Source organism: Stenella coeruleoalba (assembly GCF_951394435.1).
Source record: "Stenella coeruleoalba genome assembly, chromosome: 9".
Taxonomy (NCBI): domain Eukaryota; kingdom Metazoa; phylum Chordata; class Mammalia; order Artiodactyla; family Delphinidae; genus Stenella; species Stenella coeruleoalba.
In genome coordinates, this window is record NC_137155.1 from 37,321,521 (window position 1) to 37,348,677 (window position 27,157).

The 27,157-nt window shown below is 35.0% G+C and overlaps 2 protein-coding genes across 6 annotated transcripts in view; both read left to right on the forward strand.

The window, feature by feature from the left end:
• Nucleotides 1-14,025, forward strand: part of MEOX2 (mesenchyme homeobox 2) — a 65,620-nt gene extending 51,595 nt beyond the window's left edge. Inside the window, exon 3 of the mRNA XM_079931249.1 lies at nt 12,545-14,025. Within this exon, the coding sequence (XP_079787375.1) occupies nt 12,545-12,769 (225 nt within the window). The 3' untranslated portion in view covers nt 12,770-14,025. The remainder of the gene's footprint in view (nt 1-12,544) is intronic.
• Nucleotides 14,026-20,019: 5,994 nt separating this feature from the next.
• Nucleotides 20,020-27,157, forward strand: part of AGMO (alkylglycerol monooxygenase) — a 374,058-nt gene continuing 366,920 nt past the window's right edge. The window contains exons 1-4 of one of the 5 annotated variants that reach the window (XM_079932552.1): nt 20,123-20,153; nt 20,375-20,480; nt 23,859-23,927; nt 24,292-24,385. The gene's annotated coding sequence lies outside the window, so the exon portion shown is untranslated. Of the gene's footprint in view, nt 20,154-20,374; nt 20,481-23,843; nt 23,928-24,291; nt 24,386-27,157 lie in introns of all 5 variants that reach the window. The other 4 variants (XM_079932551.1, XM_079932555.1, XM_079932553.1 and 1 more) reach the window with 4 other exon arrangements.

Consider the following 27,157-nt stretch of genomic DNA (forward strand, 5'->3'; position numbering starts at 1 on the left):
AAAATATGGGATGCATTACTGTGTTTAGTCTAGAGAAAAGTCAAGATCTGTGCTTTCTTTTCTGGGAATGTCCTATGGTTACCTGTCATTATCTGATCATAGAGCAGAGGTCTCACTTTTGGCTAAGAATAATGTCTTTTTAGGAGAAATTCTTTAAATTTGGTTTGGGAATTTTGAAGGTATTTTGGGTATTTCTTCTTTTTTCTAACTGACTTGCCATTCTTGGAAAAGAATCAGAAGCCATTATGTGAAAAACTTATGTACATATATATACATACCCCCCCCCACACACACTATATACACGCACATGCACAATTTTAATCTTTGTTTTTTTCAAAAGGGTCCCTTTAAAATTTGTATCACTTAGCCTTTGCTGTGTAACAAGCCACTCAAAAGTCTTAATGGCTTTAAATAATAACCAACATTTAATTTGCTCAAAATTTTGAGGATCAAAGATTTTGACTGGGCCCAATTGGCCTACTTCTGGCCTTACCTAGAGCCCTTATGGAACTGTAGTCAGCTGGTGGGTAACTAAGAATTGGTTGGTGTAGGCAGCCTCACCTGGGACATCTTGTCCCTGTTGCATATGTGGTTTCATCTTCTAATAGGCTCCCTGGGATTCACAAATGGTGGTAGAAGCATTCCCAGGAGTAGTTAGAGGAAAAACGCCAACGTACAAGGGCTTTCAAAGCCTCTGCTCGCATCATATTTACTAATGTCCCATTGTCTAAAGTGAATCATATGACCAAGTTCCGTGTCATTGTAAGAGAGGACCGCCTATGGGAGTAGACACATGGAAGGAAGGCAAAATTTTTTGGAGGTCATTAGGGAAACAATCCAACTATAGCCTCATAAAGGGAAAAAATAACAACAACAAACACTAAGAGTTAATTAGGTTTTCAAAGAATTCAAAATTTGGTATTGTGCAGAAGAGTTTTTTATCCTATAAATCTCTATTAACGGTTTTGCAAGTTAATAAGAAAATATGATGGATGCATGTGGAATCTAAATTCCCAATCAAAATTATGTCTTTAGTTTTTGTTAGTCAGAAAAAAATTTAATTGTTATGAGAAAAATCTGAACAAAAATCCTAGATTTGCCAATTGGAATTGGGTATTCTTAGGCAAGTAACAATCTCCCCAAGGCCTAAAATGGAAATTAAAACTACCTTCTCTTTCTTCTACTCAGGTTTATATGTCACAATGAATGTGAAAGAAATCTTAGCATAAACTATAAAACAAATCTATCACCAAGAGGGGGGAAAACTTCTTTGCTATGCAAGGCATAGTGAGTTAATCCTTTTGTAACACAAATATTTGTTGAGCTAAATGATAGAAATAAAATCTTGTTAAAATAAGCTGGACAAGTCTGGTAGAACTCATGGAAGAAGCAAAAATTGAACAAGTGTTCACTATTGTGATGAGTGTTGAATATCAAAAGAGAGGAATGACAGGGTCATCTGAGAGAATGTTTCTGGTTATGCCAAATGTTCATGTCTTTTTCCTCTACTTCTGTACACATTCAATATCTTAAATTAAGAATCTGAAGGCTTTTATTCTGGGCTGAATTTTACTATGCTAAATTCATCAGAAAAATATTGTATGCTGTCAATCAATTTTGCTATTCTTAAAGGTCTGAAAGCATATTCCTCCAAGATGCCAGAGTGCTCATCCCAGTGAGATATTTTCAGTTCATTTTCTCATGGTTGGGCTTTTAAAATTATAAACATAGAGTTATAAACTGAACCATTTGCATTCATCTTCTTTTAATTGAGATACAGCTATTCCATTACTTTGATTTTGCATTAATGTCATACATACTTACCTATGTAATCTATATCTTGACATATGAAATCTTAAATAACTCCCCTTTTATAGGATTTCCACATGTAAAATATTCTAATTATAGATGCACAATTTTTCAGTTCCATTCTGCTGCAAGATTTTTTCCACACTTTAAAATAACATGAGATTTATTAAAGTAACTTAAATGTATACACCAAAGAATATTATATCTAACTCCATTTTGCTCAGTGTTTTCCTTAACTTTAATAGAAGTTTAATCTCCTAAAAAATTTTTTTATTGATTTTTTAAAAGCTTGTCAAAATTCAAATATAGAAAAAGAACTTGTTTGTTCTAGTAATGTAAAGGGAAAAAACAACAAATATTGAATCATTTCCATTAATAGCAGAATTGTTTCACAAGAAATAACTTTCTCCTAAATGAAAACTACTTTATAACCAGAAACAGTTTTTAGATGTAATTTTATTTAGAAAATTTACATAATTGCCTATAAAATATGTATAATTGTTATGTTATTTGTAGATACTGTATATGTATAATATACATATATGTATAATATATGTATATTTGATATGTATGTGTATATATGTATATGTATATGTATATATGTATATATGTATATTTGATATGTATATATGTATAATTGATATGTTATTTGTAGATACTGCTCCCTTGTTTATATCACCCAATCAATATACTTGCCACAATGCTCTGATGGGCCACATACATGTGATTATAAATATTTGCAATAATGATTAGGTTTCCTTTTAGAGAAAAGTAAGGTACACTAAATCCTTAAATATCACTCAGGACTCAAATTTTCAAACCTGAAGAATAGTTCTGAAATCTCCAAAGAAATAGGACTTTTATGTTTGTGTCTCCCATAATGCAATGCCTATACAGGTAGGGGAAGTCTGTAATCCCCTTTGAACTCCATCGGGCCAAAGAGGAAGAAGAAAGAAGGAGAAAAAGAGGCTTATCCTGCAAAGGGAATTCCATGTTAGCACTTAGGTGTTCAAGAAAATTGTTTTATGTTAAATAAAAATGGATACACTGGAACAAAGTTGAGCTTTAAATATTTTAATTATATAGTGGTTTCAGTTACCACTCTAGTAACCTTCCAGTTTCTAATTTACAGCCTCAAGTGTACAACATATTCTCGTATACCCTTCTCAGTCAACATCTAATAATCCTCAGTTGGCAGACCCACTTGGAATACTTTGAAGAGCCAGTCAGTCTAAAGACCCTCCTGTCCCAAGATTTTTTTTAAGTTTGACAAGCTTATTCCGCTTTTTCATCCATCCAGATACACTTGGAAAAAGCTCATGCCAAATTTTTAATGTCTCACAATGGGAAGAAGAGGGAAGGCAGCTGCATAAAACTATAGGAGTGACAAAATGGACATATTTATAGAGTTAAGGCTGCCAAATATAGAAAGAATGGGAGATCCTTCCTTTTCACAAAATCATTTCACAGAGCTAATCAAAGGTGCAATGTTGCAGATTTGTAAGCTAAGATTACCAGGATAAACAGCCTGAATTCATGATACCTCTGCCAAGATAAATGGAAAATCCCACCTAGTTGGATCATATTACATTAGTGGGAATGAGAGGGATTATGTTTTGTTTGTTACTCATAAATCATTAAATGGCTCAATGCCAAGTATTTTCCAAATAGACGTCCATTTTTTGGATGACTATGAAGGAGAATTTTTCCTGTGCCAAATAAACAGTGGTTTTGTGTTTTACTCAGAATTTTGCGCAATCCCTCCCCTTTGCAGGTTTATTTCTATACATTTCTGTGAATACTTTCAGTTACTTAGGTAATAAATTATGTCTCCAAGATCAGACATATTGTCTATTCAAGGTAATCCAAGAATACCTGTGTAGCCAGTGATTTTAGATATTTCCTCATTTCTTTAGAGTAGTATTTAACAGTCACATAGAGTAACAGTTAGATATTTCTTTTGCTTAAATCATGGTGTGCCTGCTAATTTGCGAGATTAAATATGATTTGACTCGGATGGGAAAAATGGGGTAGAATAGGGTGGACAATTTGATGGTGGAATATACAATGGAATCTTAGTTCAAAATAAAAAGAGATATTTCCTGAGTGATGCTGTTTGTTTGTTTTTTTAAAGAAATGCATATCGACAATGTGTGGTGAGCTCTAAAAGCCACATTCAGAACTGCCTTAGGTTCCACAAAACAAAGGCTATGATGTAAAATTTAAGAATATCAACAATAAAGCAAAATCTATAAAGAGAAGATTAACAATTCCAGCCTCTCCTAACTTAATTTTCAGAGATATTAGCTGTATAAAGTAGAAGGCTGAGAAATAAACAATTGAACCCTAACCATTTACCAATGTAAATATCCAAGTTTGAAATAATATAGAAAAAAATCAGAAAAATAAGACTCCACCCTTATTGAACCAGCCTTGAGAGTATGTAAAGAATCTATTTTTTAAAACGTTCTTAGGTAGATGAATAGAGAGATAGACGTAGAGATATACAGATACATCACTATCTACCTATGTGTATATACACACACATATAAAGTGAGCCTTAATTTTAGGTATTTCCTCAATAAGGAAACAAATAATTAACTTATATTTAATCAATAAATCGACAGTAACATTCTGAAACATATGCGTTGCAACACAGATCATCATTTAAAGTGTAATGTTAAAGAAAAAATCTTCTGTAATGAAAGATTACTCCTTTTCCACAGTATCCTTGCGATCATATACGTTTTTTTCATGTAATTTAAAATGAATTCTAAAACTAAGAAGCTTCTGGAAATTTTGAGAAGCTGGTTCAAGTTTTATGTTAACATCTTCAACTTTAAAGAGATGTTCTGTTATCTAAAAATGTATATAGAGCATTGCATATGTTCTATGACATCTATAAAATAGTAAATACAGATCTAATAATGGACAATTTCTAGAGAATTTGGCTATAAAAGACATTCTACCAATTAACTCCCTATTTCCATGACTCCTCATGAAAACCTGAGATGTATTTAACTTAGGATGGATTTTAACTTCATTTCTCTTTATCACTTCTAATTCTTATGCTGAACAGTTTTTTTTCAATTTTTTGAAATTTTCCCAGTTATTGAAATTACTGAATACTTTTGTGGTCAGTGTATATTCATATGATAGTAATAATTGCCATTATAAGTTCTTAGAATAATTTTGGAGACAGTCCCAAAATCTAATAAAAGTGTAGTGAAGGTTCACATGTATTCTGATCTTGAAATTAGTTGTCAAGAAATAATCAGAATATTTAATTAGATTGAATCATAAGAATTGCCAATATTCTACTGCTCTTATAAGAATGGTGAGTTTCTGTGTTTCAATCAAATATTTACATTTGATAGATTTCACTTAATTAGACAGTGGCTAGGATAAAGTTCATTTCTTAAAATTGTATATACTGATTGTGATATATTGCTAACTATTGTTAAACATTATCCCAGAGATTAGGCAAGATGTTGCGAGCAAAGGTCATCATTCTAGTTGATCTTAGTAGTTTAAACAAGGTAAGTAGCAGCTGTGGGTAAGAATACACAATTTCCATGTATTCAAGAATTGCTATTCAGGTATTTGTTAACACAGTAATGGAGAAAAATGCCTAATTTAGTTTTGATATTTCCACTTAGATTTGCTGAAGTCATTTACTCATGATATACTGAGCTAAACAGTATTTCACTTAGAATAACTAAAAGATGTATCTGTTTTTTTAATCTTGTATAGAAATAGTGTAGTGAATTTTCACTGTAAATTCATATTAATAAAGTAGGTCATTTGAATTGAATTTCATCAGGTATGACAAAAGAGGTATAATTGTTAGCATTTACTACTACTGTGACATTTCTAAAGGGTCAAATTTAAAAGTGGTCAGTCCTCTAAGAATTTTGCTCATCATGTGAGTGATGACTCTAGCTGCATTTTTGTTAAGGAGAATATAATACATATGATTGGCTTGTAATAGTACCCATTGCTTTACCATTTATTATGGAGAATTTCATTTGTTGCCTAGAAAATAGTTTATTTCTTGTTCAACATGTTATTTGCCCACAGCTGCCAATGGCTGATGCGTATTCAGTTTGTTCAAAGTCGTGTGAAATAGTAAATGTTTTATGACTACATTTTTTTTTAGTGAGCCTGGTTCTCAAGCATTCTAAGTACAAAAAGAAAAAAAGAGACTTTGAAACTGAAAATTTTAGAGGCCGGAAAATGACTTCCTGGTCTTAAACATTGTGTTAAAATAGAGGAGAAAGGTGAGTGGCAGTCCTCTACGCAGGGATTCAGGCGTTAGTCATGGAATATGTCCTAACCCCCTTCACCCCCCAACACACACACAGACACACACACACACACACACACACACACACACCCCACGTCCCAACCCCTTGTTGCACTGCTATAGAAACAGCAGTCAACCGGTAGCTCCCATGTGCTTCTTGGAAATAGCCGAGGAATTCCTTCTCTTAATCAGATATAAATCTATTCAGACAGGAAGAGTAAACAAGCTTACTATTCCCCCATTTTTCATCCTTACCTTATAGAGCATTCTTGGTTCTAATTCTTCAGTTTAACCACTGACTTTGCCACTGAATTACTTAGATGAGTCTTACTGGGATCCATTTACTGATACAGTAGGTTTACTAGATCAGCCGCCATGATCAAATTTAATCACACCGGTGATAAAATTATATTCATACAATTACTCCTTTGCATGTTTTCACATGTTAAAGATGTAAATAAATATTTGTTAGTGTTTACAGTATTTCAAGTGTTCATATACAAATAGAAACAGTTGAAATTTTAAATCTACAAACTCCAGATGTTTAGAGACATCTAGATATGTCACTGAAATATTTCGTTTTCATCCAGATGTTACGTGTTATGATTGTTTCTTCAAAAGACAGACATTTATGGTAGTCTATAAATATGGGTTATAGCATTATATAGATTCTACTTTCTATCAACCAGTTTGCCTCTGGCCATTTTAGAAAATTGTATGACAATACAGCTACATATTTCATTTGTGTTCTCCTGATATATTGTGAACCCTCAAGGACAGGTGTTATGAACTTATACATAGAAGGCCATATGTGAATGACTAAATAAATTAAAGAGATAAAATGAATGTTTAGCAAATAGTAACAATGATTCTCAGTTACAGTATTTTTATTAAAGAGAAAAATTAGATTTCTAGATTCTGAAATATCATTTAAACATATTAGCTACAGTAAGATTCTCTTAGCTGCTTTCATCAGTAACGAGAGTCAAGATGTGAAAAAATGTTTTCCTATTTATTTAAATAGTAGTTTGATTATCCAGGCAATGTGAATACTAAATATTTGTAAACTAGGGGATTAAAAAGTGAGGCTTCGTAATAATCAGATGTTCTGAAAAGTAAGGTTTATAACTGAGCACTTTAAATATTTACTACTAATCCTGCAGGCTATTATTTCCTTTGTTATTTTTTTATTTTGACGATTTTTTTGAAAAATATTACCTTCATGCAGAAATATTAAGAGGCTATAAGTTCGGTTCATATTGCTTTGGTTTCATGAACAATGGTATTTTTTCCTTACTCAGATTCTTGTGGGAGAAAGAACTTATTTTTATCTGAGTTATTAATCATACTGTGTAACAAAACATACTTCATATGGAATCTTGCCCTAGATCCAATCTTAAAAAAAGGAAATACTAAAAACAAACAAACAAACTCGTTAACCAGCATTTCCAGAGAAATTGCCGATAGGAGATAAATTGAGTTTAAGCACAAATAAAATAATAAAAGTTCACAAAATTTATATAGCATACTCCAAGATGGACAGATTTGTTTTAGTTGTATGCAAAATATTTGATGATCCAATTTCCTAGCACCTAAGGTACTACCCTAGGTTAGTAGAACAAAAAATTCAGAGACACACAGGATGCCAGTAACAACAAGAGCATGAGATTCCCAGAGGAAAGAAATCATTTGCTATAATAATTGTGTGGCAGCAAAACAGTGTGGGACATTGAATGTAGGGGTAGAGTTCATGTCATCTCATGGACCATTGGGGGAACCTCTTATTAGGGGATCAGCAATGACACCAACTACAACAACAAGCAGTTTAAGGATATTCTGTAAAAGATGAAGCTAATCTTTACTCACCTCAGTATATGCCAAAGGCCTCATATACAGTCAGTAAACTGCCCTTGAGGGCAGGAACTATTTCTTATTTATTTGTACACATTCCTCAATCTAACCCCTCTTACCTGTTACTAAACATTCAGTAATATTGAGTGTATGAATGAATGACTAGAGATTCCAAGTCACCAAGGAAACACAAGATTAGTTTTACTCTACTTAGTTTATAAGTGCAGATTATTATATGAAACACACTTGCAAATTTTAATCAAAATAATTTGCATATTTTAAAAATTGTCAAGCATTTGAATGATTATTCTTTAGCTATCTTACAAAAGTATTTTTTCAATCCAGCCAATGAAGCTGGATTATTAAGTGATAATAAATTAAACTATAAAGTTTCTTTATTTATAAAACCATGGAGTTATTATTCTAATAGCAAGATTGACATAATCCGGAATACTTTTATAGATTTGTTTTTAATACTGTGATGGTTGTAGAAAAACATATGCTTTTCCCCAAAATCTTCCTCTCCTTATTTCAATTCATCCCAATATTTTATAGTATATTTGAAAATACAGCTGGACACACTGACTTTTGAAGTTCTGTACTCTTCCTTCCCATTTTTATATGGTGTACTCATCATGCATCTGTTTCTGTGTTTTGTTCCATTACTAAATTCATGGAGTTCCTGTATCAAATATGTAGCTTGAACTAAGAAAATACCTCAAGGCATTTCAAGAAATACCTCAAGAAAATACCTAAAGGTATTAGAATTATTAGATTTATTATATAATCATCAAATGCTTTCACATATACATGCATATATCTATATATCCATGTATATATATTGATACATAGCTACTATTGAAAACTCTGAAGTCTTTCATTTGTCTGTTTAAGAAAATGAAATGGCAAAATTTCACATGGTAGACATAGGAAACAACACAAAATAACCTATACTGTTTCTAAAATCAATACCATATTCTTACATTTTTCTCATTTAGAATTGCACATAACAGATTTTATACTGGTATTATAGAATTAATGCACCCCTCCTCCCAGAAAAGGAAATAAGTATAGATTTAAAGAAATCTATTCCTCCCATTTTCTGCCAAGATTATTTTGGCTGGATATTTCACTCTTTGGTGACAATGATGATGATGTGTTTCTTCCATCTGGAATTGTCCATGGAGAAAATGTCCCTATGGAGAATCTTGAAAGGCTCATTATTCCAATATTACAAATATGAAAATTGAGGCAGAGAGAAGTATAATTTTCTCAAATTCACACAGAAACTCAGAAGTGAAGCCAGGAGTAGAGCCCAACTCATGTGGAAAAGATCTAATGAAACATGCAATGTCAAACTTGCAAAGGTAATTAAATTGAGTAGTATAATTACCTAAATTACAGTACAGGAAAATACTGTCATATTTACAAACCTAATTATATTGGGTAGGAGAATTACCTGAATGATAGTAATCATATGGATGGAGTTCACATACTTTATATCCTTTACTTTTCTAACCTGAAGGCTTAAAAAGCAGGAGTTTGAAATATAACAGGAACAAAACCAAAAAAAAAAAAAAAAAATCAATTTGGAGCCAAACAAACCACCAGGTTTAAATTCTGGCAACACATTTTCCCGTCTGTGTACTCTTAGGCAAGTCACTTAACCTTTGAGTCTCAACTGCCTCATCTATAAAACAGGAATCATATAGAAAAAATTTTGAGTATTTGAAAAATGCATATATAGCACCTATCAGTATAGGGGCTTAGCCCTAAGTAGATATGTGATTAAAAATCACAGCTTGTCATTTGGCTATTAAGTAATAATAATACAAAAACACCAATCAGCTTGTTTTTAATCAGTCTATTTTACTAAATATTCTGCGTTTCTAACCAATCTTTTCCTACATTTTCTTATTTTTGATTGTTAAATGGATTAATATGTGTATGGATAATGTAAGATACAAGATTTTAATTATGGCCTGATAGAACAGTGAAAATCCAGAGTTGAGAAATGACTTGGTTTAAATGTTTTTTAGTGCCAGCAGCTGAGAAAACTGTACAAATTTTGATGGAGTATTGTGATTTGAAGACCACTAAAATAAGTACATCTTTAGAAATGTAATATGTTTCTCTTTACTTTCTCTTTAGCACTCTGCATTTACAGAAATTGAGATTGTTTCTAAAGTGAAAATGGAGAATATTCAAAATATTCCTGGAGTAGAATAAAACAGAACTATCTCTGCCAGATATAAAGACTTACTATGAAATTATAATAATTAAGACTGCGGTTTTGTCAAAAGGATATAACAAATGAGTACATCAATAAAACTATGTGTCAATGGAAACTTGATGTGTGACAAAGTTGAAAACAATAATCTCTGGAAAAAGGGTGGACTATTCGTTAAATGGTCTTGGAATAACTTATTATACAAGTGGAATAAAGTAAATTTAGAAATTTTCTTTGCAGTATATACTAAACTCAGTACGTCATGGATTGAGCACTCCAATTTGAAATGCAAACCTTAAAACTTTTAGAAGACAAAGAAGAATATCTTAATGGTCTCAGAAGAAAGAAGATTTTTAGAGATGACATGAAAAAGATAGCCATAAGAGAAACAATTGATAAATTTGAATATAATAAATTTTAGAGTTTCTGATCATCAAAAGATACTCTAAGGAAAGGAAATGGACACACTATAAATTGAGAGACTATAGTAACAGCCATATAACCACAAAGCATTAAATGAGCATTCAGAACATATTTTAAGAGTCCATAAGGAATGAAATTAAATCCAAAAACAACTCAGTGTAACCCAAAGATGTGGAGGCATTTCACAAAAGAAGAGATACAAATGGACCATAAACACTTAAAAGATGCTGTACTTCATAGTAATCAGGAAATGCAAACTAAGAAGATGGTGCGATAACATTTATAGTCATTATGTTGGAAAAAAACTGACTGATAACTCCAAATATTGACAAAGATGTGGACTGGTAAGAACTCTTACACCCCGGACTGTGGGGCGGTTAAATTGATGAAGCTTTAGAAAATAATTTTTCTGTATTATCCTGTTAAATTCAACATTCATACACCCTGTGTATGATGGCAACTCCTGAGTGTATACTCAGAGAAGTTCTATCACATGTTTATCACAACACAAATGCAAGAATATTTATAACAGCATCATTTACAATGGAAAAAAACAAGTTGTTCAAGTGTCCATGAACAGGAGAATGGGTACACTGTGATATATTCACACAATGAAATCGTATACAGTCATGAAAAATGAATGAATGCAGTCCCTTGAATCAACATGGATAAGGCAAGAAGGCTATAGTTAAAAACATTCCATTTCGATAAATCTAAAAGACAAGTGAAATTAAACAGTACTCTTTAGGGTCACATGTAGTGAAAAAAGCTGTTGTCTCTGTTTATTTCTTTGTTTCAAATAAGGACTTGGGGATGATAAACACAAAATTCAGGCTTGTGGTAACTTTGAGTGGGGTAGACAGAGAAATGCAATGTAAAAGGAATAGTTAGCCTAATAAGAATACACAGTGATGAGAAGTGCAGCAGGAAAGGAAGTCAGTTCCTCCTAAACAAGAAAGTGAAATGATGCCATTAATTATTATGGTTGTGGTCATGGATGGTCATTTAATGCATGTCTCTACAAAGCTGATGAGACTAACATAATATACCATCTCAGTATTAGCAATTAACAAGTATCAGTGAAAATTTTGGATCTCGATCGTGTTTTGAGGAAATCATTGGAATCACATATATGTAAAGTAAAATAAAAGTACTAAGGGCTGAAAAAAAAGCATAGTTCAAAAGAAGATGGATTCACTCTGAGGTGGAATGGTCAAGTAAAGCTTTGGGAATGCAGCCGTGGACTGCAGCGGCACAGAATGACCTTCCAGATGTAGCTTCATCAGTAGCTCCCTGAGCATTTTTTTTTTTTTTTTGCGGTACGCGGGCCTCTCATTGTTGTGGCTTCTTCTGTTGCGGAACACAGGTTCCGGACGCGCAGGCTCAGCGGCCATGGCTCACGGGCCTAGCCGCTCCGCGGCATGTGGGATCTTCCCGGACCGGGGCACAAACCCGTGTCCCCTGCATCGGCAGGCGGACTCTCAACTACTGAGCCACCAGGGAAGCCCTCCCTGAGCATTTTTAAAATGGGTTCGGGAATTGATAGCCTGGGGCGGGAGGAGGGCTGTTGTTTGACCCAGACAATTATTAAATGTTAGTTCTAATTCACAGAAACTCTTTATAAAGCTAAATACCTTTGAACCACCTAAAATGATAGAGTACTTTCCCATCTATTTTTTATACTGTATGTCATAAAACGTGAAATATAGTCCTTGGTACCTTCTGAAAGTTTTAAAATTATTCTCATGAACATGGGACATGATTAAATTCAATGTTGATTTATTTTCATATTCACTCTTTCATAGTGTGTTTGTATAAGCCTTTGAAAAGCTAGTTTTTTCACTGATGACCAAAAAGGAAGAATAAAATGGCCCATTTAACTTTCTTTCGTGCTTTCTTTTGTTTGCTCCCTTTCTTCGTTAAAGGTGAAAGTCTGGTTCCAGAACAGGCGAATGAAGTGGAAGAGAGTAAAAGGAGGACAGCAAGGAGCTGCTGCTCGAGAAAAGGAACTGGTGAATGTGAAAAAAGGAACACTTCTCCCTTCAGAGCTTTCGGGAATCGGTGCAGCCACTCTCCAACAAACAGGGGACTCTCTAGCGAATGAAGACAGCCACGACAGTGACCACAGCTCAGAGCATGCACACTTATGATATACACGGAGGGGATCAGCTCCATTCTCAGGAAAGAAATGTTGTGATGGCAAGCCTTCTTCGAACATCGTTTACACAGAGAGATGACTAGGACCGTGATTTTTAATATTATTAAATTCAGGCATCTCGAGTCTGTTTCTCATGATATATAGAGGGTTTACACTAAGTGCCACTTACTAAAGTTTCTACTACAGTGAAGATGGAGGTGAACTTGCTTTGAATATTGCAGATGTGTTGGTCGTGTGTATGACAGTGAGCAGCTTTGTGTTTGCTTTTGCTTGCACTGAAAATTAAATTGCTATCAAGAGCAAACTATGAGACATGTGCATTGAAGGTGCCTCCAGAGTGAAGATGCAGAAGGTGAATTTGCTCTGAACATTCCAGATGTCCGAGGTTATGTGTGTGACAGTGGGCAGGTATTTGCTCTTGCTTGCACTGACAATTACACTACTATCAAGAATAAACCATGAGACATTTTATCCTGAACAGCCACAGTGCCTGAATCACTCTTAAGTGGATTAAAAAATGTATTTTAACTCTGTATATATTACCCTTAAGTCATTTTACTGTCTTCACTAAGTTTAGCAATGCATTCGTATTAGCTGATGAAAATAGGCACTCACAATGACAGCCAGAGCCAGCTTCTTGTCTTTTTATACATTCTGTCATCCCAGAAACAATCAGCACATGCTTACTTGTGTTTGAGTAGAGAAAAATACATTAGAGTCTGATAGGACATATTCTTGTACCACAGACAAAACAAATCTTATGTTGCATTTTCTATCAACTGCTGCTAATACATTATTATAAAACTTACCTAGCTCCTCAATTCTTCCTATCTTATAGCTTGGAAAAAAAATTTAGGATCATAGGCAAATCAGTTACTTGCAGAAAGAGCTTTGTATGACAGACATTGTCTGATTTTATTTCTATAAAATGTTAGCTGTTGTGAATATGATTTAATTAACAAGAAAAAGGGTTCCCCCCTGATTGGCCATGGTAGACAAGTTGCAAAACAAAATTGATTCCTCAAGTTGGTAGAAGGTAAAATTCTGAATGTTTTCAAATTAAATTCAGTAAAAACACATTATTTTTTCATATATGATGTATTCATGCAGAACAACAATCTTTGTATTTTGTAAAAAAAAAGTGTTTAATAAATGATCCTTTGTAAATAATTTTGGTCTCCCTACAGTGATTTCCTAAATGTTTACAGGTTTTCATGATAATGCTGAAGTGCCAATTTGTCTGCACTTGTGTAAATCCAGATGATCATAATTAGTGAATCGTCTACATTTTTTAAATTTCTGAACTTTTTTATTACTGAAAAAAATCCTTGTGTAATAAAAAAGCATCTGAGAATAGGCATGTGGTAAGCCATTTCCCTGATTTGAAGAATATGCCAAATAGATTTCTTTGTATGTTTTAAGAAATCAAAGACAAAAGTAGGAGAAAAAGTAATATTATTCACCACAATGTGAGAAACAACACAGTCATACATTTTTAAGCTTATGTATAAATAGAGCTGAATTATCCAATGATTGTTTCTAAGTAAAAATATCCAGAGTTGTTGATGTGAAAATAAGCTAATCAAAATTCTTAGTCCTAGTGGACATTACCAGTATAAGAAGTCAAGCATTATGTTAACTTAATGTACTTTGTATCATGCATGATCGCACATACATTGGATATCTACATCCTACTTAATAACTTTATAACACTGTTTTTCTTGTCTCCCATATTTTAACCAAAAATATTTTGAAATATCCAGCAGTTCCCCCATTCCCTAATTAATTAGAAATAAAAATAAAGAACACTAATCCGTAAAAATTTCCAAAAACCTCATTATTGGATTTCATTTGCTTTAGAATAGTGAGACTGACAAAAAAATAGATTTGGTTAATTTTAATTTGCTTAGTCTAGCATGATATATACAGAGTATTCAAGAAATAGAATAATTAGATTGTTCATATCACATTTTTCCCTTTGTGTAATAAATTTTATCACGGCAGTTAGCAATATTTCTAAATTAACTTTTGGAGGGAGGCAATTCAGATTAACATCTTCCAGGCATAAAACAGATACTCTTCTATCAATTACTTGAATGAATACAAAGTATATTTGTACTGATGACATCTACTTGGGTGGACTGACTTTTCTTACTTTGGATTTAAATTCAAAACATCTTGACAGAGAAGTGGGAAGATAAAAAAATCCAATTGAGTTCTATAGGGACAAAGTGGAGAATATTTCATTTCAGCAGGAAAATAATCTCCAGTAATAAGAGGAAAGGACAGCTGAAAAGCAGCTAAAATGAGAGCTAAGGGCTGTGGCCAAATAGAAAGATACGAGAATTACCACTTAGCGTGATAAATGAAGTGGGAAAAAGTGATTCTGAATAGATATGACATTTAGGAAATGTGAAGCATTTGTATTGTGGACCATTCCTTTATTAGAGAATCATAAGCTATTCTAAAATGATGAAGTGAAATTTGACTCTGGAGAACGTTAAGAATCACTAGGCAGAAGAGGCCACTGGCTGACCAAAAGGGGGCATCATTTTATTCACAGTGGATTAAAGTGATCCACCATAGAAGATGCTGGAACACATTAGCAAAATGATGACACACTGACAGGTAGACAAGCAGACTAGGTTAATTTTAATTGGAAGAACTTACTGTCTTTTTGGAGTATTTTTGTATTCTCTTATCTTAAAAGTGGTGCTTAAGTTTGCTAGACAGTGACTCAACATCCTTCTAGAATTAAAATCCCATAAGGAAACTTCAGATATTCTCACGTACTATCGGGTTTAATTTACTCCAGAATGACAAAATCTAAAAGAACTTTATTTGTTTTGATTCTACACTGGGATCCTGGCTTGCCATGGTATCTTTTCACATAATGCCCTTTTCATATAATTCTGTGTCAGAGCTTGAAGCTCCATGGAACTTTATAATAGCATGAAAGCACCTTTCTCTGAAAATAGTGTGGAATCATGGTTAGAGTGATTTTTCCCACAGGATTTAGAGGGATGAACACTACAAAGTTTTTCCAAAAGCTGATCCACATACTTTTACCTCATTAGTAATATGATCCCAATTATCTCTTACTTCCCATATTTACCTAGGGTTGTCAACCTATATTTTCCCCTTCATAGACCTGAGAACTGAGTTTGCCATTTTGTTGTTTTTTTAAGCAAACTAAATGCACTTAAAATTATCCCACCCACAGTTTTAGTACACTCCTGGATGACATTACATAAAATAAACGTGAGAATGACTTGTGACATTCAATAAGGGCTTTCCTTAGGATAATAGAATGAGATTAGAGGGTGGATAGAAAAGTGAAGTAAATTATAAAAATATATATTTTATGTTTCTAATGCTACTGGTTTTCAAGAACATTTTTTAAATTACTGGCATATTTATAATGGCAAACGCTAATTTTCTTCTGAGAGAAGTTTAGAGAAAACTATAGAGCTAAAATAAAATCAGCAACAAGATGGTAGCTATCCTAAGTTAGTGACTAGAAAGCTTTACTGTAAAACGTGTTCACCTTAATTTCTAAATATATTTAGGCGGGTGAAGTTTAAGAATAAGTCACTTATACCATGGTCTATTTTCTAATAAAACTGTATTAACATAATTCAGTTAATATTCGAGGTGAGTGGTATTTAGATTACAATGCAATGTTTAAACTATCAAATACAAATACATAATTGGTATAGTTATTTGAACCATTGGGGAATAATTGTATTTTCTTGTTAGCTCCTTTTGTTGCATTCCTTCAGTAAAAAGCAATCTGTAAGTAAAAACAAATTCAGAGCTATTATGAATTCAGCATTTAGTTTGATATTCTAAACATTTCAAATCTTATGAGCATTAGAAATCTGCAAGATCGATCTGCAAATACTGTTATAAAAGTGGGCTTTTTTATTATGTTTTCATTTTCCCTAAATATGCCTGAAGCTAACCGGAATATTGAAGAACAGTCCTTTTCATGGGTACCTCAACATTTCTGCTTTTAGCTCTTATAAAATAGCACTAGAGGTAGTGGACAAAGGAACAAAAACGGCCCCAGAAAAAGATGGCTACACCAAACTCTGAAAAACCTATAAAATATGTACTTCAGGACATAAATATGGCTTTTCTTTATCTAATTCTCTATTTTATCTAAATTCCCTATTTTAAATACTCTCATCTTGACATTTAAAATGGTTAAATATATTGAGAGTACATTTAACAGAGTAAACATTTTTTGTTTTTTACTTTTATATCTTTTTTTCTCCATAATAGCTACTAACTTTTATTCAAACCCAGCTTCAAACCGTGGTCAAGAAAAAAATCAAGAAAAATGTTTACTGGGTTACAATATATTCAGCCAGCTCAGTGCACCCCCTTTAAGATATTGGTCACTTTTGTGTCAAGATGATTCTCAGAAACACTTTCCAATGGAGAATGAATTTGTAAATATAAATTATTGTCACATCCACTTCATGTAAGGGATGATATAGTGATTTAGTATATAGTAATATCAAGTTTAGGCTATAATTTATATTTGTGCCTTTTATGAACTAAATGCACTGACACAAACATGTATTTGCTTTAAATGAAAGAAATCACAATGTTAAGGAACAATTACACTATCCTAAAAGTATTAAACATACATTGCATTCTTGCATACATGTTAATAATATTGGTAGTTGAAAACATTAAATATTATTTTTATATTTAGTACACATGTTAACTTTAAAAATATATCATTACTTGCTCAGTTTGATGAAACGTTAGACCCACACTATACGTTTAAAGCCAGACTACTAATCCTAGGTAAATTATTTGCTTGGCTTTCACTTTCTTTAGGGCAGAGTTCAATTTTCTTTGGATTTGCCAACACTGGGATATAGTAATTTTTCATGACATCAGGCCTGTAAAGTGTAAGAGAATGTTTAAGTGTTTAAAAACATTGAAAAAGTGGACAGAGAACATTTTATCTAAAGTGATAAAATTGAAAAAGACTTCTTCAGTTGTTCAATAGAAAAAGATAAAGTAACTCATGACATTAGAAATTTTATAAAAGTAGCATCAACTCAACTTCTTTTAGAATTCATTAGATATTCTTTTCGAATTTGCCTCTCGGACCACCACAAGTTTTGGCTCTGTGGAAAGATGCAATTTTAGCTGATGTCAAAGAATGATGATGGACAAGATCTATCAATTGTATCTAAAATGAAATACTTACTGAATGTCATACCACTCATGAGGTTAGAGTCAGAACATTTATAAGGAGACTTTGTCTTATTAGAATGTTCAGTCTGACAACAGACCACAAGTCAGATTGATTAAATGAAAAGATGCTTAATTGTGACCATACTCTTATCTGGTAGCCTCGTGAAGATTCTATCAGCATCTTTACTGTTACCCTGATTACTAAAATGTACTATTGACATAGAAATTGTGCAAGCCTCTTTAACTAGATTTAGGCTTACTTGTTGGCAATATTCAAATTATGTGTAGATGTTTTCTTAGGAGAGATGCCGTCTGCATGTTCTTGGAATATATATGGGTAACAGGAACTTTTTATTTACATTACACAAAATTTTAGAAAATATTTTTCAGTAAAAATGTATATTTTGAGTAATAGTTGAAAGAGCATACATGCTGCTCTGTAAGCTGTTTGTTTTGTTTTGTTTTGGTTTTAATAATATAAGCATATTTAATACCTAAATAGTATTCCCTTATGTGGATGTAGTATGCAATATTGAATAAATCCTTTATTAGCGAGTATTTACTCCCCCTCCCCCAAATTTTCCCTAAACAATATTGAAATGAACTTCTTTTTACATTCCTCTTTGCAAAATCTGATTTTTCCCATGAAGGGATTTTTATAGGAAGTAGATTATTTGGGACAAGGAGGTGTGCTCATTGCTAGGAATTTTTGTACACATTGCCGATTTCCCGCCTAAAAATACCAATTTACACACCTACCTATGCTTATGAAAGTTACTGTTTTCCAAACAGCATTTGAAATTCTAGGTGGTTCTCTGGGCAGAAGGACAGAAGAATGCAGTGGTCCTATGCTAAAGCCACTTACAAACTATTTAGGGAAATTTAACACATGAAAATAGTTGTCCTCATTTCCATTCCTCTTCTGCTATAATCAGTTCTCCACACTGCGGTCAGAGTGGTCCCTTTAAAATGCAAATCAGATTAATAAATGGTTCATGGGGACTCTTGCAAATGTAAAATTTCAAGCGAAAGCTGTAGTCCATAATGTAACATTTGTAGATGTTTTTAAAAGGCAAATCAGATCATGTCCCTCCTTTGCGTACAATACTCCAGTGGCTCAGAATAAAAACCAAAACCTTCACCTGGGCCTCAAGACAGGCAAATCTGGCCACAAACTGCTGACTTGTCTGCCAATACTTTCTCTGCACGGCCTCAGCTCCAACCACTCTTGGCTTCCTGCCTACCCTTGACCACGCTGAGTTCATGCCTCTCTCATTCAGGCCTCGCATTCCCCAACCCCTTTGCCTGGAATGCTCTTCCACGACATAGGTCTCGGACTTACTCCCTCATTTCCTTTAGGCTTCCACTTCCTTACAAAGGCAATCCCTGATCTTAAATAAAACGGCACCACCTGTCACATTCTACCCCTTTAAGTAGTATTGTTTTTTCCTTTTTAGCTGTTAGGAAGATATCTACTGATTTTTTTCCCCTTATTGATTGCAGACTTTCTGGGAGCAAGGACTTTGTGTATTGGGCTCATTACTCTGTCTCCAGTACGTTGAACTGTCCTTGGAAGCCCGACCACCAGCCCATATCCTGAATCTGTGGGAATTACAAAAGGGCATTCCTGCCTCAAAATATCAGAATGCCATGCTCAGTGAGCAGAGTGTGCGTTGTAAAACTGCAATGGTAATTGTGAAGTAAATGACATGCCCTGGCGGTGAGCAACGCATGATTTGCGCAATTATAAACATCGATCCTGTGCTTGAAAGGTTATATTACTGAACCAAGTTCCTTTGCCCTGTGAGCGGCAAGCCAAATGCTGAGAAGCCAAGGTTTGCAACCAAGAAAGAGTTTATTCACAAGGCAGCCAAGCAAGGAAACAGAGAACAAGTCTTAGATCCACCTCCACGGAGGCAAGGGGGTTGGGATATTTATGGGCTGCGCCTGGTGGTTCTAAGCTGGCGAAAGGTGATTGGAAGCGGGAAGAGGTGACGTAATCTGCGGAGGCGTATTCCGTCACTGCGGAATTGCAGCTGCGTATTCAAAATGGAGGCGCTTAGAACAGGAGTCCCCAAACCCCAGGCCGCGGACCGCTACCGGGACCGTTCCACGGCCTTTGAGGAACCGGCTGCACAGCAGGAGGTGGGCAGCAGGTGAGCCAGGGAAGCTTCATCTGCAGCTCCCCAGCGCTCCCCAGCGCTCTCCATCGCTCCCATGACCGCCTGACCACCCCTCCCCCACCCCTGTCTGTGGAAAAATTTTCTTCCACGAAACCGGTCCCTGGTGCCAAAAAGGTTGGGGACCGCTGGCTTAGAAGGATCTGAGGGTGGAATTTTCCAGTCCTCAGACTTCAAAAGGCCATTCATCTGCACAGGTCCAGTTTTAGGGTCGGTGGGCCCAACCGGCCTTAGCGGGCTCGCACTGGACGAGAGCTGACTCCAAGTTCCTGTAAAACAACTGGGCTACTTGAAGCTGGGAAGGTAGGCAATGAAAGAGAGGGAAAGAAAAAGGAAAAATATCGCCAGCTTCATCAGTGAAGGCCCTTTACAAGCAGAGGGGTTTTGACAAGCTGTTCCCATATCTGTTGCTCTTCAGGACAAGCTCTAGAGTTCCCCTTAGCCGTCAGCTTCTGTTAAGCCCGTGGCGCATGGTTTCAGTTGTAGCAAGCAGTAAATATTTGTTGAATTAATTCATGAGTGAAATGACATGACATCCATTCAAAGATATACCTGTAGATCCAAATTCGTTGTAAAATGGAGCTCTGGTACATTTTCTTAATGGGCAGTACATGGGTGTCACAAGCCAAAGCAAAAATTTGGTTATAGTCTTTGAAATTGTACTAATAATATACCAAGTCGGATGAGAATAAATAGAAAGAAAAGTTAAGGAGAATAGGCTTTAACAGATGTTCATTTATAGTTGGAGAGAAAAGGGAAAAATTTCCGTCTGCTCAGGTGCCTGTCTTGAAATTCTCACAATTTTTTTTGCAGACAGTTTGGCTGGTTTCCAAACATACATCATTGCTTGTCTGGTATGAGGAATGCCATCTGTGCAGTATGGAAATCCTCCTTTAAAAATGGACTGCTAATTGTACTCCGGGCAGGTGCTGTTAAAGTGAAATCAGGTGTCAAGCTTACAGTGGTCTAAAATGACTATGCTATGTTGGAAAAGAATGGCATTACCATATTGTAAGATGGAATTTAAGCATGGCATGTAAGCATTCCATTTTTGGGGTGTTGTAAAGGTCAGATTGCATAGCAAAGCTGTAAAACTTTCAAACTACTTCCACCATCAACAATGGACTAAAGCTTTACTTTAAATCAAGGATATAGGCTACATCAAAGTTATATATTCCCTCACTAAAATATCTTTCCAATTATAGTTTTTTCTGAAAATTACATGAAGGAGGAACTGAAAAGTATGACTACCGATTCCAAAATAAATTAATTAATTTTGTAAAATTAGTCAAAATTAGTTTTTCATAGTTATTAAATGGAACCCATTGTATTATTGGAATAAATAGACTCAGTGGAGTCTTTTTTAGCCCTCTGCAGGGCAAAATAACCAATTTACTTTCCTTAAAAGTATTAATTAAATAGAATTATTATAGGCTATCACAGTTATTTTACTACAGATTCATGATGACACACTCCCCTGATACTATGCTAATTCGTATAATGCAAGATAGAAAAACCTCTCAGATAAATTTTTTTTTTTTTTTTTTGCGGTACACGGGCATCTCACTGTTGTGGCCTCTCCCGTTGCGGAGCACAGGCTCCGGACGCGCAGGCTCAGCGGCCATGGCTCACGGGCCTACCCACTCCGCCGCATGTGGGATCTTCCCGGACCGGGGCACGAACCCGTGTCCCCTGCATCGGCAGGCGGACTCTCAACCACTGCACCACCAGGGAAGCCCTCTCAGACAAATTTTAAAGTATGAATATAGATTTGTCTTCTCCAATAAAAAGTCATCATCATTATAAACTCTAACTTCGTTAATGCTTATGGTGTGTGACCTTTCCTATCCGCGATACGGTTAACGCGTTATACCGTTTAATCCCTACAGCAGCTCTATAAGAGTCCAGTATTGTTCTAGGCTACAGATGAGATAATTGAAGCTTAGCAAGTTAAAGCATCTTGCCTAAACCCATACACCACTAAATGTGGCTTATAGTCATATCTGTTGAACCCCAAAGCCTGTGTTTTGACCACTCCAAAAATAGTCTCTTCATAAAACAAGCATATTAGGTAGAAGGATTTCCCTTATTAGCCCATCTAATCGCAAAGGAAATGTCCCCAGCATAGCAAAATATTGTAACTTACATACCACTTGATATCAGCTAAAATTTCAGCCACTGTAGCCAAGGCAAACAGAGCTACAAACAGGGAGTTTAAAAGGCCCCTCCTTTACCATGAATCTAGTGGGTCTGTTAAAGCCAAGAGACTTAAAGCAGGAAGCTTATTCTTCTATCCAATTCCAATTAGCTCTGTTATCTTGTTTTGTTACCGAGTCCAAGCTTGTACTGCTCACCACAGGACAGGCCACTAAATAGGCTAGTTGGTGGGGCAAGGAACAGCAACTTTATTCAGAAAGCCAGCAGACCAAGAAGATGGTGGATTAATGTCCCAAAGAACCATCTACCCGAGTAAGGATTCAGGCTGCTTTTATACAAAAAGGCAGTGCAGGAGCACCGTGGCTGGTTGTTAACAAATGTCTTGGTGCAGGAACCCTTTGTTCTCGCAGCTGTCCATGTAGGTCTGCTCACAATGTTCCTGTAAACCTCCAACAAGACAATTGTTATTTTCTGCTCTGCAACTTTTTATAAAGGGCAGAGCCTTGAGAATGGGCTATCTTGCATATTTCTGGCTATAGGCAATACTCTCTTAGATGCAGAGCCAGCGTGACCAAGCACAGGCAACAGAGCACAAGGGTTAGAGCTAAAGGAATAGATCCAATACGGAGTCAGATTTATTCTTCTCTGTCACAGTTTCTCATCTTGCAATGAATTCGAATTATCAAATAAGACTTGGAAAGTTGTTACTGCCAGACACTGGGTTTTGAACAGAACTGGAAGCTTAAGTATCAAAGGAGAATCCAGAAAAATGATAAAAAGTCATTTGGAGCTGTTAAAACATGAACTGAGGTATATTAAAACTTTTAAGAGTTTGAGCAAAAAGTGATTCAGATTGGGCAGCAGCAAACCAGAAGTGGTTAGGATCCCACTGCTGACAGGAGCTTGAGGAGAGACTTATGTAGAGAAAGTTTGGAAGCAAAGTAAGAAGATTATTGATTGGCTGTAGCTTAAATCCTAGTTGGCTGTTTGTAATCGGTTGTCCTTAGCGTTTTAATTTCATGTCCTTGAGGCACTTATAGGCTTAGATTTTGGTTTGCTTACATTGGCTGCCGTGGCATTAGAGCCACCTCAGTCTAATTAATGAAACTAATTACCTTTACATGATAAATCTCTGCATTACACAGGATTTAGTTCATTAAGGTGTGTTAAAAACAAGACAACAGGCCCAAAATTGAGTTGCTTATGCTAAATCCCATGTCATCAAACCAAGACTTAATTAACGTTTTGGCTCTCCCAGAAAATGAATCTTCAGTCCTTCAAGGATCACCTGATCAGCACTAGTTAGGTAATCTGTCGATTAGGTAACAGATCTTTGCCATCCCCTAAAGGAAAGTAACTTTGTAATAACCAACCCACTTCTTTGTTAGTATAACTTTCTTGTTCCTGCTCCCTTCTGCCTATAAAGGTTTTTCATTTCCTACATGTCCTCAGAGCTCAGGTTGGAATTGATTTTTGCTCAAATAAATGCTTAAATTTAACATGCCTCAGTTTATCTTTTAACAGTCCTGGAGTTGGAAGAGGGAACTGAAGAGACCCCCAACGGCCCCAGGAGCAGTGAGCCAGCAGGTGAAGGTACCTATCGAGCCCCTTCAGTTCACTGTTTTCTTGCTTCCTTTGGAGGTGGGGAGTAAGTCCCTCTCCCATCGTAGCACTGCAGCTTTTGCATCACGAGCTTTCAGACTTGGAGCATTTCTGGGTCTGGGGTAGGGCTGGGTCTGCCTGGGTCCAGTGTGAGGTTTCAGGTGGGTAAAATTTTGCTTTAAAACTGCGCGAGTGGGTTAACTTTACCAAAGATCATCTTGAATTACAGTGGCCACAGTGGAGAACTTTTAACCTAGATTAGCTTATCCATTTACCAGGTGCTCTAAAGAAAAAGGGGTCTCAGCCAAACGTTCACCATAAAGGATAGAGGGAAATGACTTTTCCTTCTCCACAGTTTCTGGTGACCAGGGAGAGATTTGCTGGGACAACCCACTTGCTCTAGAGCCTGTAGAAAGGATGCTGGGAAAACTGACAGAAGCCAGCAAAGGGTAAGAATTTTTACCAAAGCTCTCCCAGATGTCTGTTTTTGTTCCCTGGGTAAAAGAGGAAGGTGAAATTTCATATTGCCTCTTTCTTTCACACTGGCAAGAAAAAACGTGTGTAAGAGTTAGATCTCTGAATTGTGACTTGTAAATTTGCTTTCAGGTACTCTTTGGTTGTTGATCCGTCCTCTCCAGGGACAGCTATTGCCTTCTTGTTTGGCTTCTTGTTCTGTGTCCTAAGAACTTGGCTTTCTGCCTGACTGGGGCACACAGGTTCTTGTGTGTCCAGGCAGCTTAACCGTCAGGTTGGGGACCCCGAAATATGGCTTAACAGAAATGTGGGTTTCACTCCATTTATGGCTAGGGTCCCACCAGTTGTTGCCGGCTCTCAGGGAAATTGTCTGTCTTTCTTTTGGTTTTCCTTGGGCGTGGCTCTGGATCTTAGGAGGGTGGTATCTTCTTTACTTTCTTTGGGGATGCTTCTTACATCCATGGGATTGTTCAGTACTTCCAGGAATATTGACTATTTGTCCCAGCTGAAACCTGATAAGATTTTCTAAGAAATCTCTATGGTGAGATGTTGGTGAAATTGAAAGCTGATATTCAAAGCCTGATAGGAGCATTTTTTTTTTTTTTAAGGCTTTCTTCCCTAAGCTAAGATTCTGAGGCCTTTGTGGAAGGGTTTGCCTCAACATTCCAAAGATATGTTCCAAGTGTAGAACATAGGAATTTTTTATTTCCACCTTAGTTGAAAATCTTCTCCTTGATATAAAGAAACAAATTAAAGATAATGTAGTTGGATGGCTGGGTCAGCCTCTTGATATCATTCTGGTTGCAACCCAATTCTTTGAGGAGTGAAAAAACAACTGTACTCGTTTTACAAATCCAGTCTTTACAAGAACAGAAATGCAGCTCTAAAAATAATTCAAAGGCCACCTATCCTTTTGACCAGTCCCCAAACCTCCTGTATGCATCTTAAGAGGCTTGCCGATATTGCAAAAGATCTGGACTTAGAAAAAAAAAAACAAAACTCTTCCTAGAGAAACTGATATCTTTTCTTTGTGCCTTTGAGAAGTAAATGTTCTACCCAGTCTCCTCTATGAACCCAGAGCTGTAAGATCTCTGTTTACATCTCTCTATATGTTTATGTATATCTATGTATGTACGTTATATAGATGAGTGATTTTCTTTCTACCTCCAATGGAATTTCCAAAATTAATTTGTAAAGATGTCAGTTTAACTGGCTTAAAGAAAACTAAGCATTTATATAAATCAAGCATACTCTCAGAAATATAGAAACTAAACCAAACATTTTTCAAATTCAAGTGATCTAGGATAGTCTTCAGCAAATAAAAGCTAGTTTAAGCTTGTTGGTTTAATTAAAACAGGCATATCTTTAGAGCTATTAATAGTAAATATAATGCAGGCATGTAACTTTTATTCTACCTAGGTTTACTAAAAGTCAAATAAGCTCATGTTATCTCTGTTACAGAATTTGTCAGTAAGAGAACTTAAGGTGATGATTAGCTGTTCAATGTCTCATGAAATTTTCACAAGTAATCTAAATCTATTGTTAAGAACAAATAAGTTAAATAGAAATAAGTAAGATAAAAGTTTATAAATGAGCTTTTCAACAATAACTATGCTTTATGGTATGTCTACTTAAAAATAGTTTCCAAAATCTTTTTGGTAACTTAAATCCTTACAGTTATGCTGAGAAAATTAAATGATGAATATTCATTGAATATCTAGACTGTTTTGGAATAAGATAAAATACTGAAAAATTAATTACTGAACACAGGTTTATTCATTTTTGGCTTTCTTTTACCAAGGAGCTAGAGATATTTGGGTCTACTAGTAAACATGTCTGTGCCACACTGGAATATTTACTATGAGGAGGAATACATCAATACTTCTAGAAATTCAGAAATGTATTTATAAATTTGCCAATATACAGAATGCTAGCATAACAGACAGTCCACAATTGCTTACTTCTTAGTTTTCACTAGGAATTAAGGATTCTAAGGGTTAAGAATTCTAATAAATATATGTAATTAAAACTACTTAGAGGGTGAAAAGAAAGAACTGTGTACAAAAAGTAGGTAAGGAAAGTAAAGTGACTGGCTGTTCCAGAATGAGTAAAAGGAAAAAAAAATAGGACAAAAACTGAATGGATGTAAGAAAGTTTAGAAGGTTTGTGGAAAAGGAATCCTGGGAAAGAAATTTTATATGTGCTCAAGCTTGCTAAGATTCAAAGGGATTTATTTAAATTTTTAAAAAATGAGGTTTAATATTAAAAGTATGCTGGTGCAAAATTAGAATTTGATTTTCTTTCTGTTGAAAGGACAAAGTTTGTTTAGATGTTGGTCTTCTCTTATAAGAAATTGTAAACAAAGATTTTGCTTTACATTTAAGTAATCTGCCTGAACGGCAAAGATTTTCCATCTTAAAATAATTTACTGTGCTTCACATTGTCTTTATCAGGTCTTTGATTACTTAAGAAAACCCAGTCTTTTCAATATTAACAACTATACAACCTTCTGTTTTTGCCTTTAACATCTTCTACTGTCACTTTGGTTAAATAGAAAATTCAATGGTATTTCATAATGATTCTGAATTCCTCTCATGTAATCTAAATTTTAATTGAAAAATTAATCTACCATGTATATTTGTAGTGAGGGACTCACTAGCCAAAACCTATAATCCATTTTTAGCTAATGTAACCATAAAATATGCAGTGTAACCAAACTATGTAGGATAAGCAATGTTAGATTTTAC